Source organism: Rissa tridactyla, chromosome 8 (assembly GCF_028500815.1).
Source record: "Rissa tridactyla isolate bRisTri1 chromosome 8, bRisTri1.patW.cur.20221130, whole genome shotgun sequence".
Classification (NCBI taxonomy): domain Eukaryota; kingdom Metazoa; phylum Chordata; class Aves; order Charadriiformes; family Laridae; genus Rissa; species Rissa tridactyla.
Genome location: NC_071473.1, coordinates 22,854,242 through 22,869,333, shown reverse-complemented (window position 1 = coordinate 22,869,333; position 15,092 = coordinate 22,854,242). Strand labels below are relative to the sequence as shown.

The following is a 15,092-nucleotide window of genomic DNA, read 5'->3' as shown; positions in this document are numbered from 1 at the left end:
TTTTTGAAACTATTTATGCAAATTTGTTGGAAAGGTTAGATTTAAAACTAAGCCATGGGTGTAACAGTCCTGTTTTCAAATCAAATACATAGAATCATAGAATTGCTGAGGTTGGAAGGGACCTTTAAGATCATCAAGTCCAACCTTTAACCTACCCTGACAAAAGCCACTTCTAAACCATGTCCCTAAGTGCCCCATCTACCCTTTTTTTAAACACCTCCAGGGATGGTGAATCCACCACCTCCCTGGGCAGCCTATTCCAATGTTTAATAACCCTTTCAGTGAAAAAATGTTTCCTAATATCCAATCTAAACCTCCCCTGACGTAACTTGAACCCGTTTCCTCTCGTCCTATCACTTGTCACCAGGGAGAAGAGGTCAGCCCCAATCTCTCTACAACCTCCTTTCAGGTAGTTGTAGAGGGTGATAAGGTCTCCCCTCAGCCTCCTCTTCTCCAGGCTAAACAACCCCAGCTCCCTCAGTCGTTCTTCATAAGGTTTGTCCTCCAGACCCCTCACCAGCTTTGTAGCCCTTCTCTGGACACGCTCCAACACCTCAATGTCCCACTTGTAGCGAGGGGCCCAAAACTGAACGCAGTACTTGAGGTGGGGCCTCACCAGTGCCGAGTACAGGAGGATTATCACTTCCCTAGTCCGGCTCACCACACTATTCCTGATACAGGCTAGGAGGCTGTTGGCCTTCTTGGCCACCTGGGCACACTGCTGGCTCATATTCAGCCGGCTGTCCACCAACACCCCCAGGTCCTTTTCTGCCGGGCTGCTTTCGAGCCACTCTGCCCCAATCCTGTAGCGCTGCATGGGGTTGTTGTGACCCAAGTGCAGGACCCGGCACTTGGCCTTGTTGAACCTCATACCATTGCTCTCAGCCCATCCTACTCCTGCTTTACCCACTGTTCCTTTGAGTCAAGATAGCAAACTTTGTCTAAGATGTTTTATAAAAGGAAACTAAAGCACCAGAATTGATAGTTTAAAATAGCTGCTGAGCTGTCAAGACCTTCAGAAGATTGCCTAGTTGCTTCTACCAGGGTAGGAGTAATCACTTTACAGACTGCGAACTTTACTAAGCAAAAATAATCCATCTTCATCTTCTAAACAAAACCTAAAACCAAGTCCATGTTTCTTTGCCTAATTCTAAAAATAGATTATTAAAAGTAGATTAGTAACTAGGCATGTAATTAGGTCATGTTAGGGACTTACATAGCTGGTTCATTTCAGCGTTGCTGGGGAAAAGAATGAAGAATGCTTTTAGTGACAGTTGACGCATAGATCCTAAAATTTTGGGAAGGGAAAACTTGCATCCCTCCTTTGGGGGAAGGTCACAGCACAAACTCCTCAGACCTTAGAGATGCTGCACAAATGTGAAGCCATTACAAGTGAATTGTATAGGAAACTAGACTTTAACCTTTGCTGCTCACAGAATTATTTATTAGGGAACAACTAGTTTAGTCAGGTAAGATGTAACTGCAAATAAGCACCATACAAGTGTATACTTCATTGGGCACAGGTGGCCTTTACTTTGCTCAAGACCAAACTATTGGCAAAAGATGACAAATACTTCATTTAGTAGAGCAATACAAAAAATCATAAGACTTCGCATGTACTTATTCTACTTCCTTAAGCTATAGCCAGGCACTGTCCACTAGCTCTTTCAACTCCTACCTGCTGTAGAAGGGAGAGATACAGTATAAAATTTTACCACCCATAACTCCAGCCCTGAGGGCTCTCTGGCCTAAAAGGTTACACCCAAGACTACAAACATCAGGCAAAGCATAGTAAATATCTAGCTTATACACAGACCTCAATTTCCTATGTATTAACTTGTCTGAGAGGACCAACAGGCTGAGAGGACTCACAGGGCAGTTGTCAGTCGTGCTGTTCACCTTAGCCTAACTGGGACATAGATGACTGCTTTATGACTGCTACCAACTGACCTTAGCAAGCTAGAAAGGAGGTTAGAGACCTGCTTTGTACAGCACGCACCCCTTCTTGGATGTGCTTGGCTTTGCATTTTAGGCTGCCCCAAGAGTAGTCACAGTTTAGGCTAAGGTCTGTATAGCTTAGGCTGTCTAGCAATGTGAAAAGCAGCTTGCTATTTGAGACAGAAATACCCATCAGTAAGTTGCATCCAAGAACTTGCAAAGTTTATTTCCTAGCCCCTGGCTGATAACCTACGCATAAATGAAGAGTGACTGGTAAAACAAAGGTGCTTAAGAAGCTCTTAGAAGTTTGTACTGTAGCAAAGGCAAAATGTCTGCTTGTCTTTGCTGGACATGATGTTGAATTACAGCATAGGAGTTAAGAGTCCAACTTAGGATAGACAGCATGAAAGGAAAGAACGTGCTTCAGGAGTGAGTTTCCAATCAGTTTCTCAGCATACATCTTCCAACAGTAACCCTTTTTAGCATGAAGATTTGCTGAAATGACTCTCACTGTATCTGAGAGATTGCTAGTTCCGTCAGCAGCGTCAGCACTCCAGCTAGGTATTTGCTTTGTAGAAACTGCAAGAAAGGAAAAAAAAAAAAGAGCACGTCACATCCTTAAATGGTTGGAAACCAACTACTTAGTGTTCCATGTGATTAGTCAGCTTCTCTGTTGTTTGCAAGGTGCCTTTGTTACTGTTTTGACCCTGGATACAGAGAAAACACCATGCCTACATACTGCTGCTTTCAGAGCCCTTGGACTTCTGCTCCTGTCCCATGTGAAGCAGGGTACCTAAGAAATGCCCTGCTCCTACTCCAGCTTCTTGGAAGGTGAGAATCCTAGGGCTTCTGCTCCTTCCGCTACCCCCCTGCTTCTGTAGGAAGGAGACTATGCCAGTTTCCTTCAATATCCCTGTTTTCCCATACTGAATATGTTTACACAACACATATTCCAGGAGAGAACCCTTCTTCAGAATGCCTGTGTAGTTGAGTATCTGTCTCTCCTGCCCTGTGATATAAAAAGTTGTTTCAGACACTGTTGAACTACTGCAGGTAAAACCAGGCAATGTTAACACTAACATTTAGTGGTTTGCTGTTGTCCTACCAAAGGCTGAAATTGTTAAGAACTGATTCCCAGCAAAGCTAATTTTCTTTCATTTGATGAACTCATGCTCCAGGAAAGAGGTGCGTGAGTGAGGTCCCAAGTTGTAGGCTCTAACATTCCCTCTGTACCCAGAACAATGAAGTCAGTGCATCATGGACAGACTAAATTTAAGCAATTGCATTTACACAAACTGTTCTTTAACTCAGAAGACCATATTGCATTCCTTGAAGAACTTCAGGAAGGACTAATCCTCCATGGTTTTAAAGCATATTATAGATACCTCTACAGGGAGACCAGCACCTTTATGAAAAGGATTAAAAGGGAAGTAGTTTTAAGCAAAATGTTTTGACTCTTAGGATCATCCATCTCTTAGCACACCACACACCAGTTATTTCTATATAGCAGATTTATTATATTTGTCTTCTGTGTCTTAATAACTGCAATAGAAAGCGAGTGAATTTTTTTAAAGGTTTTTGATTAAGTTTGGGATCTTTTTAAGACTAAGTTTTGGCCAGTGGGCAAAGAAACTTTGCTGTTCGTACTGCAGCTAGTACACCTATTTCTGGCCCAGGACTAGGGTTAGTAGCTTCTGCTGCAATACAGTAGTAAAACACTGTATTGATAGCTGCCGCAACTCCAGAACTAATTGTGACTAATAAAAGCTGAGGGTTTAACAACTTCTTGTAGGAAATTATGCATAAGAAAAGTGAAACCTTCATTTTTTAGAAGTAAGGCATTTCTAGACAGGTACAGCTATTTTTTTTCCCAGCATTAGTTAGGACAACATGCTACTTAGAAACCTCACCTTTATAATCCCATCACAGTGTGCTGAGGCAATTGCTGTAGAAACTTTCACCAGTTTTGTAGCTGACAAGTGGATCTTAAAGTGTCTGTGGAAGTGAGAGTAAAGGCAGTCCATAAAAACATCCACTTCTTCTTGAGTGATCTCTCCTGGAGTTTTTTGCACTGTATCCCAGAGAGCTTTTGCGTCCTCGGGATGAATGGCATATGAAATATCCAGAGGGTAGGGGAGGCAGGGGGCAGAGAAAACAAGTTCCATGGCAGATGTGGTTTTGTCCACTTGGCATCCAGTCCACATTGCTGCCATCCAACTGAGATTGAGAGGGCTGATGGCTAAACGGCGGAAGCAGCAGTCAAAAGTCTTCTGAAACCAGCTTCCAACAATGGAGGTGTAACCCTCTGCCCCGTTCACAAGAAACAGAGGTAAACAAGTGAAGTCCTCTGGCAGGTTCTCGGAGAGATGATCTCCGGACACACAGCAGAAGCAGCCTGACCATACCAGTTTCTCTTCTGAGTTTTTTTGGGAAGCTGACGATCTCAAAGAAAGCTGGGACGGGGAAAAGAAGCATTTGAATGCTACAGAGTTAATTTGACTTTTTTTAGCCAAAGATGGTTTCTGTTTTATAATTTCAAGTGTTTGGCATTTTTCTCAGGACCTCTCATGCAACATTCTTTCCTGTAAAGCTCATACAGTTATTCAGTCTATCCACTACATCCCTAAAAGATGTGTGGAATTCTATCAAAAACAGTGGGAAGAGCACTTTTTACTTCATTAGGAACAGTCCTGAAATCAGAGCTTACACTGATTTTTATTCAGAAAAGCCAATCCATAGTACATCCTACAACTATTGCCATACTGAACTTGGCATTTCAGTAGCATCTTTCACTTGAGACAAACATTTCAGGAGTGTTAATTAGACTCAAACTATGTCCAGGAGATAGGATTATACCAACTTTATCCAAGAAGTTAAATTACCTGTCCAAGTTCTTGCAGTAAATTGACTGCTAAGCAAAAAAATTAGAGGATGGCTCCCTATAGTCTTACGCTGATCTTATCAAAGAGTTGAACTCACAGCTGCAATTAAACACATCGATTGCTTATGAGATGTTCTGTTTGAGTTGAAATTAGGCAGGACTCTCTTTCATTAAATCTCAACGGATACTACAGCAATTATTCCGTACAGCCAGGGTTTAGCTTATCAAAACTGCTAGGAAGCCTCCTTACCTGCACGAGAATGGCATCCTGGTCTCGGTCACTACCTTTCAGGTCGGGAATGTTGGAGACAGTCACTTTGATGTCCAGCTCAACCCCCACTTCCACCGCCAGTCCCTTCTGCTTCTCGGCAGCGGTAAAAGCACTAAGCAGCCGAGCGTAATGCTTCAGGTGAGCGCTAGAGAACCCGTACAGAGGGGTCACGCTGTATAAGGTCCATTGCTTGCGCAGCAGAAACGCTGTTTTCTGGGGATCTGCGTTATGCTGAGGGGGGGTGGGGGAAAACAATTAAGAAAATAATATTAAAGTCTGACAAACAAGGATAGCTTCCCCCTTCAGGGCTTGCAAAGGGACCCCCAGCCGCCACGGCCCGCCCTCTGCACTGGAGGGGCGGTTTTCCTGCCCGGCAGGGCCGGCTGAGGGGACAGCTAGGCCCGGCCGACATTGCCCCAGCCCTACCTGGGAGCGCGGCGTCGGCGGTGAGAGCAGCTGACCGCCGTAGCTGAGTCCGAGCCGCCCCTGCGACCACCTGAACGGCGGCCCCCGGGACAACCGCCCGACGCTGTGCGGCATCCGCGCCGGCCCGTCCGCCGACTCCATGGCGGGCGCCGGCCCCGCCACTCCCCGCCCGGCGCCGTTTGAACCCCCTTCCCGTCAGCCCCCGCGGCGCGCGGGGTGGTACCGCCCCCGGTCGCCATTTTTGTGGCGGGCGGAAGCGGGGGAAGGAGCGGGTGAGAGGTTCCTTCGGCCTGGCCGCGGGTCAGGGTGAGGAGAGCTTTCCCCAGCGGGTCTTACCGTGAGGCGATCCGCTTGCTGCAGCCAGCGGCCTCCCTGCCGCTCCCGGCCCTGGCCGCAGGGTCTCTGTTCCCCGCCGGTGGCTCAGGCGTCCCCTGGGAGATAGGGCTTCGGTGCAGGGCTGAGGCTCCGGCGATGGCGCTTTGCCTCCCGCGTCTTTATTTTTAACGACTCGTGGGTTTGTGATTCAGGTGCAGGCTGTGAAATGGCCCTTCCCCGCCTGCTGCGGCCTTTGCTCAGGGGGCTGCCCCCGCTGGCCCGGCTGGGCTGCGGGCGGGCTCTGCACCGGGCGGCCCCTGCCCCGGCACCGGCGGCTCCAGGTGAGAAAGAAGCGTTTGTCTTGTCCCCGCCGCCGCCTCTTCAGGGTTTTTGGTAGGTTTTTTTTTTTTTTTCCTTCGCCTCTGGGACCCAGGTCAGAGTAGTCTGCAGAGGAGTCTAAAGGCACACTCATGATAAACTCTTTTCCCTGGATCACTTTTTAAAACGTTTTCTCCAAATAATGGTTTTGTTTGACCGATGGCATCTCACAGTGAATTGTGATTCAAAGTATATCAAAATCAACTTCTTTAACTTACTTTTTTTTTTTTTAGTTTTTACTGTGCTTTCCCCCCCTTTCTTCTTTCCCCCTTTTCCTCTTTTCTTTCTTCTGTAGCCCACAATCTGTAAGCAACAGGGGTAGCTGCATGCCTAACGTGAAAACAAGCTGCCCTGCCCTCTGCCTTACTCTTTACAGCCTGTGATGAAGGTAGCAAGGGAGACTAGTTCGTATAATTGTACGCAAGTATATATGTCTAGGTAATAGCATCCTTCAAACTTTTTCTTGCAAGCTGAAACGCTAGCAAGTTTTGTAAGTGGTATGCTAGGTTTTACAACGTAAGTTGTGATGCCAGGCCCGCTGGGGTCTGTGTGAAGTCTTCTGTGGTCATGGTTCAGGCCTTGTATCAGTAGTTGCAGGCGGGAATCTGTTCAATTTACGCCCACATGGTGGGTGTCAGTATGTTTCAGTCTTGGCTTGTCAAGCTTCCTTTCTGCTGTGTCTTCTAGATGCAAATGTGGAACTATCAGCGTGCCTCAGGACTGATCTGCAGCTTTCTCTTCTCTTGCCCCTGAAATTCACAGGGTGACAGTTTGCAGCAAGACTGTATTCAGATTTCTGTGTGAAAATTTGACTGAGACAGAGAAATAACTCCTCTTAAAAACTTCTTTAGCATTATTTCATGTCACGTTTATGTCCTAATGTCTTACAGCAGTCGTATTGGGGGCATGTGGAGTAATTTCTTTGTATATGTGTAAATTATTGTGGGGGGTGGGGGAGAACTCCGTAACTGTTTTGTCTTGCTTGTCTGCAAAAAGCACAAAAGAATTTATTATTTTTATTCAAGACTTCAATAGTTTCGTCACTCGGACCAACACTTGTGGGGAGCTGCGCTCTGCTCACGTGGGGCAAGAGGTCACACTGTATGGGTGGATTCAGTATCAAAGGTAGGTGCGAACCAAGGTGAAAACAGATATGCTTATTTACCAAATCCAGTGTATGCTCTAGGCCTGGATTCAAACACTTTTCTTATGCTTCAGGTTGTTTTTTCATATCCTGCAGTAGTCGCTTCTGAAGCGAATAAAACAGTTGAGAACCGTGCCAGATCAGGATTTAAGATTTCAGAGTTTCATACAAATGTTAATTTATCCTCATGACAGTGCTGTAAAGCAGTTATATATTATTACCCTTGTTGTATATGATATAAACAAGTAATAGCATATTTATATCAATTCTAACAGGTGTGAGCAAATAATTTCTTTTATATAGTGTCCTTAAATTTTAAGCAATGTTGTTTGTCTTTTCAACTGCAGGATCTAACGATGCCATTTTAGAGCATGCAAGATTTGCTTAAAAAAGAAATGCTGAAAAAAGATAGTAAGCAGAGGATAAAATGTTAATTCCGAGAGTTTGCTGTAGGTGGCGTTAAACTCCTAATGGAGTTTAACATTTTGTAAAAGTAGGGTGAAAAGCGTGTCTGCGTACAGCAATGGAGATAGGTCCTGTGGCTGTGATGAAAGTACTTTGTATCAAAAGTCGTGTTTTACGGTCCAGAGGCTGCTTTTTATCCGGCATTGTTCTGCAGTGATGATCTGCATGGATTTTTTTCATTTTTTTGGGAGGTCCTGAGCATCTCATCTTTGAGCAGTTGTGGGTGGAGTTCCAGGAAACAGTTAGGATTATTGCGGTGAGATGGTTGCACTTTTGCTTTTAAAGACAGCCAGAGCGTGTTCCATTTGACACCGTCTTGATGGATTAAGTATGATCGTAGCTGTCTGTACTGCGGCTGAAGAGATCAAAATTTATGATTCTGGGTCTAGGAGTGTGGCTTGTTCATGTGAAACTTTTTTATGGGGCCAGTGTTCTCCTTCTTGTTTTGTGGTTGGATTTTTTTTTTTCTGTATCCATGTGAACTTTAGTTTTATTGCTTATCTAAATGTGTTTATCTGAACAATGTTTCCCAGCAGGAAATCCCACGTGTTCAGAATCTCTTCTCTGCATGGATTAATGTTCAGATTAAAATCCTGCCTCTCCTGGTTATTTGCACATTGTCTGTCGCTGGGCAAAATCTGAAACAAATTGTTCAGATTAGATTCAGATGTGGGAAAAGCACCTGTACATACATTACTTGAAAGTGCTTTGAGATTAGTCACAAGGTACAGAAAGTAGATAGTTGCCATGTGCTTTGGCTTAAAAAGCAGAAGACAACTGAATTATTGAAAAAGCTTTTTTCTATTGTGTTTTTTCATGGATCAGGCAAGGCCTGTTTCTTGTTCTGAGGGATTTCCAGGGGCTGACCCAGATCATCATTCCACAAGATGAGGTAAGTGCTACCAAAATATGAGTTTCTATTCTTTTTATTTTTCCTTTGGTAGCTTGGGTCCAGGAGACCTGGAGAGCAGAATGAAGTACTTTGTCAGACTGAGTGCTCTGACTCACAAGTAGATTTAAGCCTTATGAGAGCCCTGATCTGACACTGCAACAGAAGCATTAATGCTGTTTCCTCTGGAGTGATCCCAAATACAAACAAGCCATTAAGAAATGAGGCCCTTGAGCATGGTGTCCTGCTCTTCAAATTCCACTGAGACGTTGTCTTTTTGCAGGCACACGCCCATGTGAAGAAACTCTTGTCTAATGCCCCAGTGGAGTCTGTTGTGCGAGTGACTGGAATTGTGATCCCTCGGCCACCAGGGCAGGAGAATCCGGTGAGAAAGTTAGAGTCTCTCCGGGGTTTTATTTCTTGTGGAAAAGAGCACTGGATAGTAGAGTTATGGTGGGTTTTGTGTCATAGCTTTGATATGATAATGTGAGATGAAATAGCTGCTACAACGTGTAATTTAAGAGAACCTCAAAGCGCATTACAGACACTCAGGAATTAAATTGTATTCCAGCCCTTTGAAAGGATAATGGCTGGCTTTTTCAGGCTTTCAAAGTGTGGTTGAGAATTTCTTTTTCTTGAAAATAAGTATTGTCATCACAAGTTCCAGAGCATGTGATGACCTATTTTTCACTTGGAATAGATTTTGCTGTTCTCATTATATAGGAAACAGAGATTGAATAATTTTTTAAAGTTATGCATTCCTCAGCTCTTGCTGTAATTTGCCATAGATTAATCTGTCAGGGTTGTACGTGTCCTATCACTGGCAGGCCTAAAAAGAGAACATGGATTTATGACGGTAACTTTTTTTGCTCTGACTGCTTATAGGTGTCCATAAAGAATGCAGCCTTCAAGAGATGGCTTTATTTCTTTTAATCATTTTTCATTTTGTTGGAAGGTTGTATATACTTTCCCCTGATAAACAGGAAGAGTTCTGTAGGATCAAATGAACTTTGATGTGGCACAGTGCTAAGTGGGGCAAGCTGTCTGTTCTCCCTTGACATCTAAGAAAAAGACGACTAGTTCTGAGAACTGGCATACGGAACTGGAAGTTCTGAGAAGTTCCTTACAAGTTGCCTTTTTTTTGACTTGTACTAAGGACTGATGGTGATACCGCTAATGCACACTAAAATGTATACTGCGTGGTGTCATTGAAGCTAATGGAACTAGTATTTTGTCCAAATGCATGTGCTGTAGAAGGGTCTGTGCCTGACTGTTCCTCTGTGCTCAGCATGTCCTTCAAAGAGAAGGCAAAGGAAAAGTAATTATATTTCTTGTAGAGATCAGAATGCTACTGGGAAAGAACATGCCATCTTTGGTGAGGTGACTTGTGTTTTTCTGAACAGAAGGGCAATCTAGGAGAAATCTGTCCTTGAGAGAAGTTCGCCGAGTTATACTATGGTAGAAGGCAGGGAGGATAATCACATGGGTTTCTTTTTTTCTCCTGACCATCTGTGAAATACCTTTGTCCAATTGTTTTCCCTAAGTTTTGAATCTATTTTTTTTTCCCTTTCTGTTCCAGAAAATGCCAACAGGGGATATTGAAGTGAAGGCGGAGACTGCAGAGGTCCTAAACTCCTGCAAGAAGCTACCTTTTGAAATCAAGGATTTTATCAAGGTGTCCACATTTTTTCTTTCCCCCCGCTTTTTTTTTTCCTTTTTTTAACTGAAGTGGTGGCTTTTCAATCAATTGCGAATTTGCCCAGGGCGATGTCAAAACATGTGAGAGCTTTGGCTGGTTCTCCCAGCTCTGCTTTGGGGGAAGGATAGTATTTAAAATAGGGGTGCTTCTTGTTAGCATTGGGGATGTATTTCTGATTTGAGTTAAGCAGAAAACAAGGCTTGAATGATTCCAGTGCACAAGGTTTTCCAATATTACTGTAAGAACAGATGGTAAAGGGAAGAGCGAAAGAAATCAGGCTATGCTAGCTTTTTTGAGAGTGTGAAACAGAACCTGGCAATGCACTGCTGTGTTTTAAGGCCAGGGATCTTAGTCTTATCTGGACAAGGAGCTAGTCAGCCAGAGGATTTTCTTCTTCCATAAGTACACAGTCTTAAAGAGGTTAGTTTTAGTGCAGGCTCCATGGTATAGGAGTGGCTGTTAATCACTGTTATCACTGTTAATAGAGGGTATTCTCCGTGCCATCGAAACTGTGGCTGATACGTAGGTGTTGCAATTGGGAGAACTGGGTCCTGTTCCTTCCGTGTGACGGGTCCTGGACAATTTACATCATCTGCAGTGCTTTAGTTTTCCTGCCTGTTGTTCCTTTAGTTCTCTGTATGATACTACTCCTCCGCTTAAAAATTGCGAGTAGGATTGCTACAGTCTGTTGCAGTGGACTGAGAATAAGGAAGGCTGAAATCCTGAGCTTATTGAGGCAGCACTTAGCACAGTAAATGTCTGTCTGGTTTGGGCTGGATTTTTTTAAAGTAATTGTTGTGCATGGAAACACTCTCAGTGGCTAATGTTTGTCTGTGTAGGTTGTGGGTTAATGAATGGGTTGTGGCAAAAGAGAGGCATCCTTTTTTAGCTTCCCCCTTTTGTCCTGTGGCTTTAGGAGCAGCTTCATTGGACATGCAATTTGAATTTTGTCTTTTAATCCTAATTATCTCTTCTCTCCAGAAATCAGAGGCCTTACGGATGCAGTATCGCTATTTGGACTTGCGTAGCTTCCAGTTGCAGTATAACCTGCGGCTGAGGTCACAGATAGTGATGAGGATGCGGGAATATCTGTGTAACCTCCATGGTAAGAAAAGTGCTTGAAGAACAGCGTGCAGCAAATAAAATTTTAGCCCTCCCTTCTTCTGTTTCCTGTTGCTGGGAGAGATTGCCAATCAGCTTGCTACTCCAAACAGGTCCCACTTAGTAAGGACATGTCTGCTTGCAGTGGGGCCTTTAGAGGGATGCTGGAAGGCCTGAAGAACAGCATATGTTGAAATCTCTTAGCAAACTACAAACCAGTTGTTTCAAATGACCTATATCCAATGAGAAAAGGCCTTTTGCAGGTAGTTTCCCTCTTTTGGTCGCCTAGCGTGAGGCATGTCAAAGGAATGGTTTTCATATGGGGCTTTTGCTTATCTAAAATCAGGAAATCCTTTCTGGAAAAGCAAAGCCTAGTTCAAAATGGATAGAGAATTAACAATTTTGCAGGCTGTATGGAGTCCTCTGTTAACAACACTTCTGGCAGGACATCGGAGTAGCTCAGAGCCTTTAAATCTGTCGTTACACAGGTTGTTCTTACAGGCAGCAAAATCTGTAGATTTTGGAGAGGCTACATGGTGTGCTGATTACCTGTTTTGCTGGCTAACCCTACTCTAGCTTACTTTGTGTCATACTAGTTCTCCCTGCTCTCAGCATATTCTGTGTCTGAAGCATGCATTTGTTCTTCAGGGTTTGTGGATGTAGAAACTCCAACGCTCTTTAAAAGAACGCCAGGGGTATGTATTCTGTTAGAATTGCATTTTAGCCTCCTGCGATTGCGTAGGTTGCATGATTGAATTATTGTCAATTGCCACTCGGCCTTCATTGCTGTTCCTGCATTAAGTAACAATTAATGTGCAAATTTCTGATATGATACATGGATCCTTTCTAAAGTAGAGACTATGAAAGGGAAGAGGTGATATCTTTTGTCTTAATTTTGAACCTTCAGATGAATAAAGCTTCTGTCTTGTAGGGTGTGTGTTGAATGCAAGCCCTGTCCTGGGATGGCCAGATTATAAAACTCAAAAACTTCCTCTAAGCGCTGTTTCCCCAGCAATTATCTCTTAACTAGTAGCTTACTGCAGTGACACTACTCCAGTTATTTTAATTTCTGAGTTTATGTTCCTTTCTTTCATTTCAAAAATAATCACAGAGAAGAGAGGTTTAGCCCAGGAATTGTTGATTCAGCTAACACATGGAGTTCTTGCATTTAAACCCCTGGTTTGGATGGTGTATTGTTATGCATTAGTCTCTCAGAGCAGAAGGTGGAGAATCCTCCTTTGGGTTATTTTTGACCAAGTTGATCAACTGATTTTAAGTGTAATGTATAATCACAAGTGGGATTTCATAACAGGGAAAATAGGTCCTTTCCTCTTTTGCTTCTAGTCTGTGCACTCTGCCAGGAATTGAGGCCACTTATTTGCCTAACTGTGTAAGCTTTTCTTTCTGACGCTAGGGAGCAAAAGAATTCCTTGTGCCCTCGAGGGAAGCGGGCAAGTTCTACTGTCTGCCACAGAGTCCTCAGCAGTTCAAGCAGCTCCTCATGGTTGGAGGCCTGGACAGGTAAGAGTTTCTTAGGCTCCTGTTCTCTTCACGTCCTATCCTGAGTTTGCTTGGTTTGATCCATGGAGTTGTAGATACTTCCCAAAAAACTTACTGACAAAGGTTTTGTGTTTTGAAGAGGGATCCTTAAATACTTAGTACTTTTCAGCTAGGCGAGGCCTGTTACCCCCCCCAGCAATAATGCCTCCCAGTAAGAGGAGATGCGTCCTGTTTGAAGGTTGAAATCTTCACTGTTGTTTTAAATGCAGATCTGACCTGAAGCACAGTCTGCCTGAAGGACAGGAAAATCTAGTGTGTGATAAAAGCCCCTCCAAGAGTAACCTATAGTAGTAATTGAGATGAAGCTGGGCAGCCGAGCATTCCTGAGATGAGAAAAGCGTGTTCTCAGGGTGCATGAGTACAAAGCTTTTAATGGGCGTGTTTCTCCAAATAAAATTGAAGGAGAGGGAGACAATTGTTCATGCAGTGAACTGCAGGCCAGGTCTTGACTATGAGTGAATTTTGCCTGGCTGTTAGTAGAGTCAAGGTTCGGAGCAGAAGGTGGGAAAAGCAGTTCTGTGTGGCCCTGTTGGGACACAGCTAATTTGGTCGTCTCCACGTGCCTCCGGAAGATGTGATTGGAGATGGATACAGCTGCTGATGCAGTTGCTTCCACTCAAAATTTCATGCTTTTGAGGGGATGGGAACAACCAGGGCTGTGAACATCTGCTACAAAGGGAGCAGAGCTCTCCCTTTTATTTTTTTTTTTATGATCAGTTCTATAGCCACAATTAAATTTAGGGTACTTTAAATTGTTATCTAAGTAAAAGTATTATTGCAGGTACTTTCAGGTTGCTCGCTGCTACCGAGATGAAGGTTCGCGGCCTGACAGGCAGCCTGAATTCACTCAGGTAACCAGCTCTCACCGCCTTTCACCCTCTTCCTCAACCCAAACAGCTTGTAGCTGTTTTCCCTTCTGAAGGCCTAGTTTCTGCTAGCACTTGTGCTGCCCGGGGGGTACAATGTTGTTTGTGTATTTCACAGACACAGCCCTCTGAAGTTAGTATGGGACATGCACAGGGTGGTTACTGTCCTTGGGTGACTGTACATAGATGCCATAGGAGTATCCACAGATGGATACCTGTATATCCCGGGTGCCATAGATGTGGGGAATTGTGTTGCAGCAGTCATGCTTGATGATGCAATCTCCTCCTGTCCTGCTGGGTCGAGCATCCCATTCCTTGGCCTTGAGATCCCAGGCAGAGCTAGCCTGCTTCATGCACGGTTTCTCCCTCTGTTGTTGTCGTCATTACCTCACTCAGTTCTCCGAGGAGACTGTTTCCCGAGTTGTCAGGCTGTAGTGAGATCATAAGCACACCCTCAGTCTAATGCAGTCATGATATGATTTCATGTAGCATATTGTTTGTTTTCATGCTGGCTTCATAGTTCTAGCTTCTGCAAGTAGCAATGCAAAGGCAAAACCTGTAGCTAATGTGGAATCCCCCCTCTTATTTTCTCTTTTTAGATAGATATAGAGATGTCATTTGTAGATCAAGCTGGGATCCAGAGACTGATAGAGGGTCTCCTGCAATATTCCTGGCCTGAGCAAAGAGGCTCCATTACGGCTCCTTTCCCTTCGATGACATACGAGGAGGCACTGGCTAACTATGGGACTGATAAACCAGACACTCGTTTTGGGATGAAGGTGAGGGTTTTCCCATTGGAAACTTGCAGCTTCTGCTTTCTGCTAGTGTTTTAAGAAAAGCCTTTGCTTAAATCACGTATACGTGATTGGCTGGAGTTCTTAACGCTGTCATTTACCCAAGGTGTTTATCCCATCATTACTGCTTTGTACAGGTAATCATCTCTTGGAGAAGAGAGGGTTTGATTGTTTGGTTGTGGGGAAATGTATGTTTTTAAAACATTTTAAAGATAACGGAGTTTTCGGAAGCAATGTATCTTGACTGTCTTAGGAAGAGAAGCCCATCAGGCATCCACAGATACTGTAAGTGCTTTTCTCTACCGCATTCCAAAGCATACTCCTGGTGAGTGTGCTTCATGAGACAGGCTTCTCCAGTCTTTTCA

The 15,092-nt window shown here is 44.0% G+C and overlaps 2 protein-coding genes across 7 annotated transcripts in view; one reads left to right on the top strand and one right to left on the bottom strand.

Annotated features, from left to right (window-relative positions):
- Nucleotides 1-522: 522 nt before the first annotated feature.
- Nucleotides 523-5,678, bottom strand: CENPL (centromere protein L). The gene is made up of 4 exons (XM_054211960.1): nucleotides 5,517-5,678; nucleotides 5,070-5,321; nucleotides 3,849-4,391; nucleotides 523-2,517 (listed from the first exon to the last, which is right to left on the bottom strand). Exons 1-4 carry the CDS (start codon nucleotides 5,655-5,657, stop codon nucleotides 2,446-2,448), a joined length of 1,008 nt encoding a protein of 335 aa, XP_054067935.1. The 5' UTR covers nucleotides 5,658-5,678; the 3' UTR covers nucleotides 523-2,445.
- A 66-nt stretch (nucleotides 5,679-5,744) lies between these two features.
- DARS2 (aspartyl-tRNA synthetase 2, mitochondrial) overlaps nucleotides 5,745-15,092 on the top strand; it is a 29,340-nt gene continuing 19,992 nt past the window's right edge. For 4 of the 6 annotated variants that reach the window (XR_008468066.1, XM_054211947.1, XM_054211946.1 and 1 more), the window contains exons 1-10: nucleotides 5,746-6,172; nucleotides 7,235-7,334; nucleotides 8,644-8,710; nucleotides 8,991-9,092; nucleotides 10,287-10,382; nucleotides 11,388-11,511; nucleotides 12,156-12,202; nucleotides 12,922-13,028; nucleotides 13,849-13,918; nucleotides 14,533-14,712. Coding sequence is in view for 5 of the 6 variants with exons in the window: in XM_054211947.1 (XP_054067922.1) it covers nucleotides 6,058-6,172; nucleotides 7,235-7,334; nucleotides 8,644-8,710; nucleotides 8,991-9,092; nucleotides 10,287-10,382; nucleotides 11,388-11,511; nucleotides 12,156-12,202; nucleotides 12,922-13,028; nucleotides 13,849-13,918; nucleotides 14,533-14,712 (1,008 nt within the window). In the remaining variant the exon portion in view is untranslated. Of the gene's footprint in view, nucleotides 6,173-7,234; nucleotides 7,335-8,643; nucleotides 8,711-8,990; nucleotides 9,093-10,286; nucleotides 10,383-11,387; nucleotides 11,512-12,155; nucleotides 12,203-12,921; nucleotides 13,029-13,848; nucleotides 13,919-14,532; nucleotides 14,713-15,092 lie in introns of all 6 variants that reach the window. The other 2 variants (XM_054211950.1, XM_054211951.1) reach the window with 2 other exon arrangements.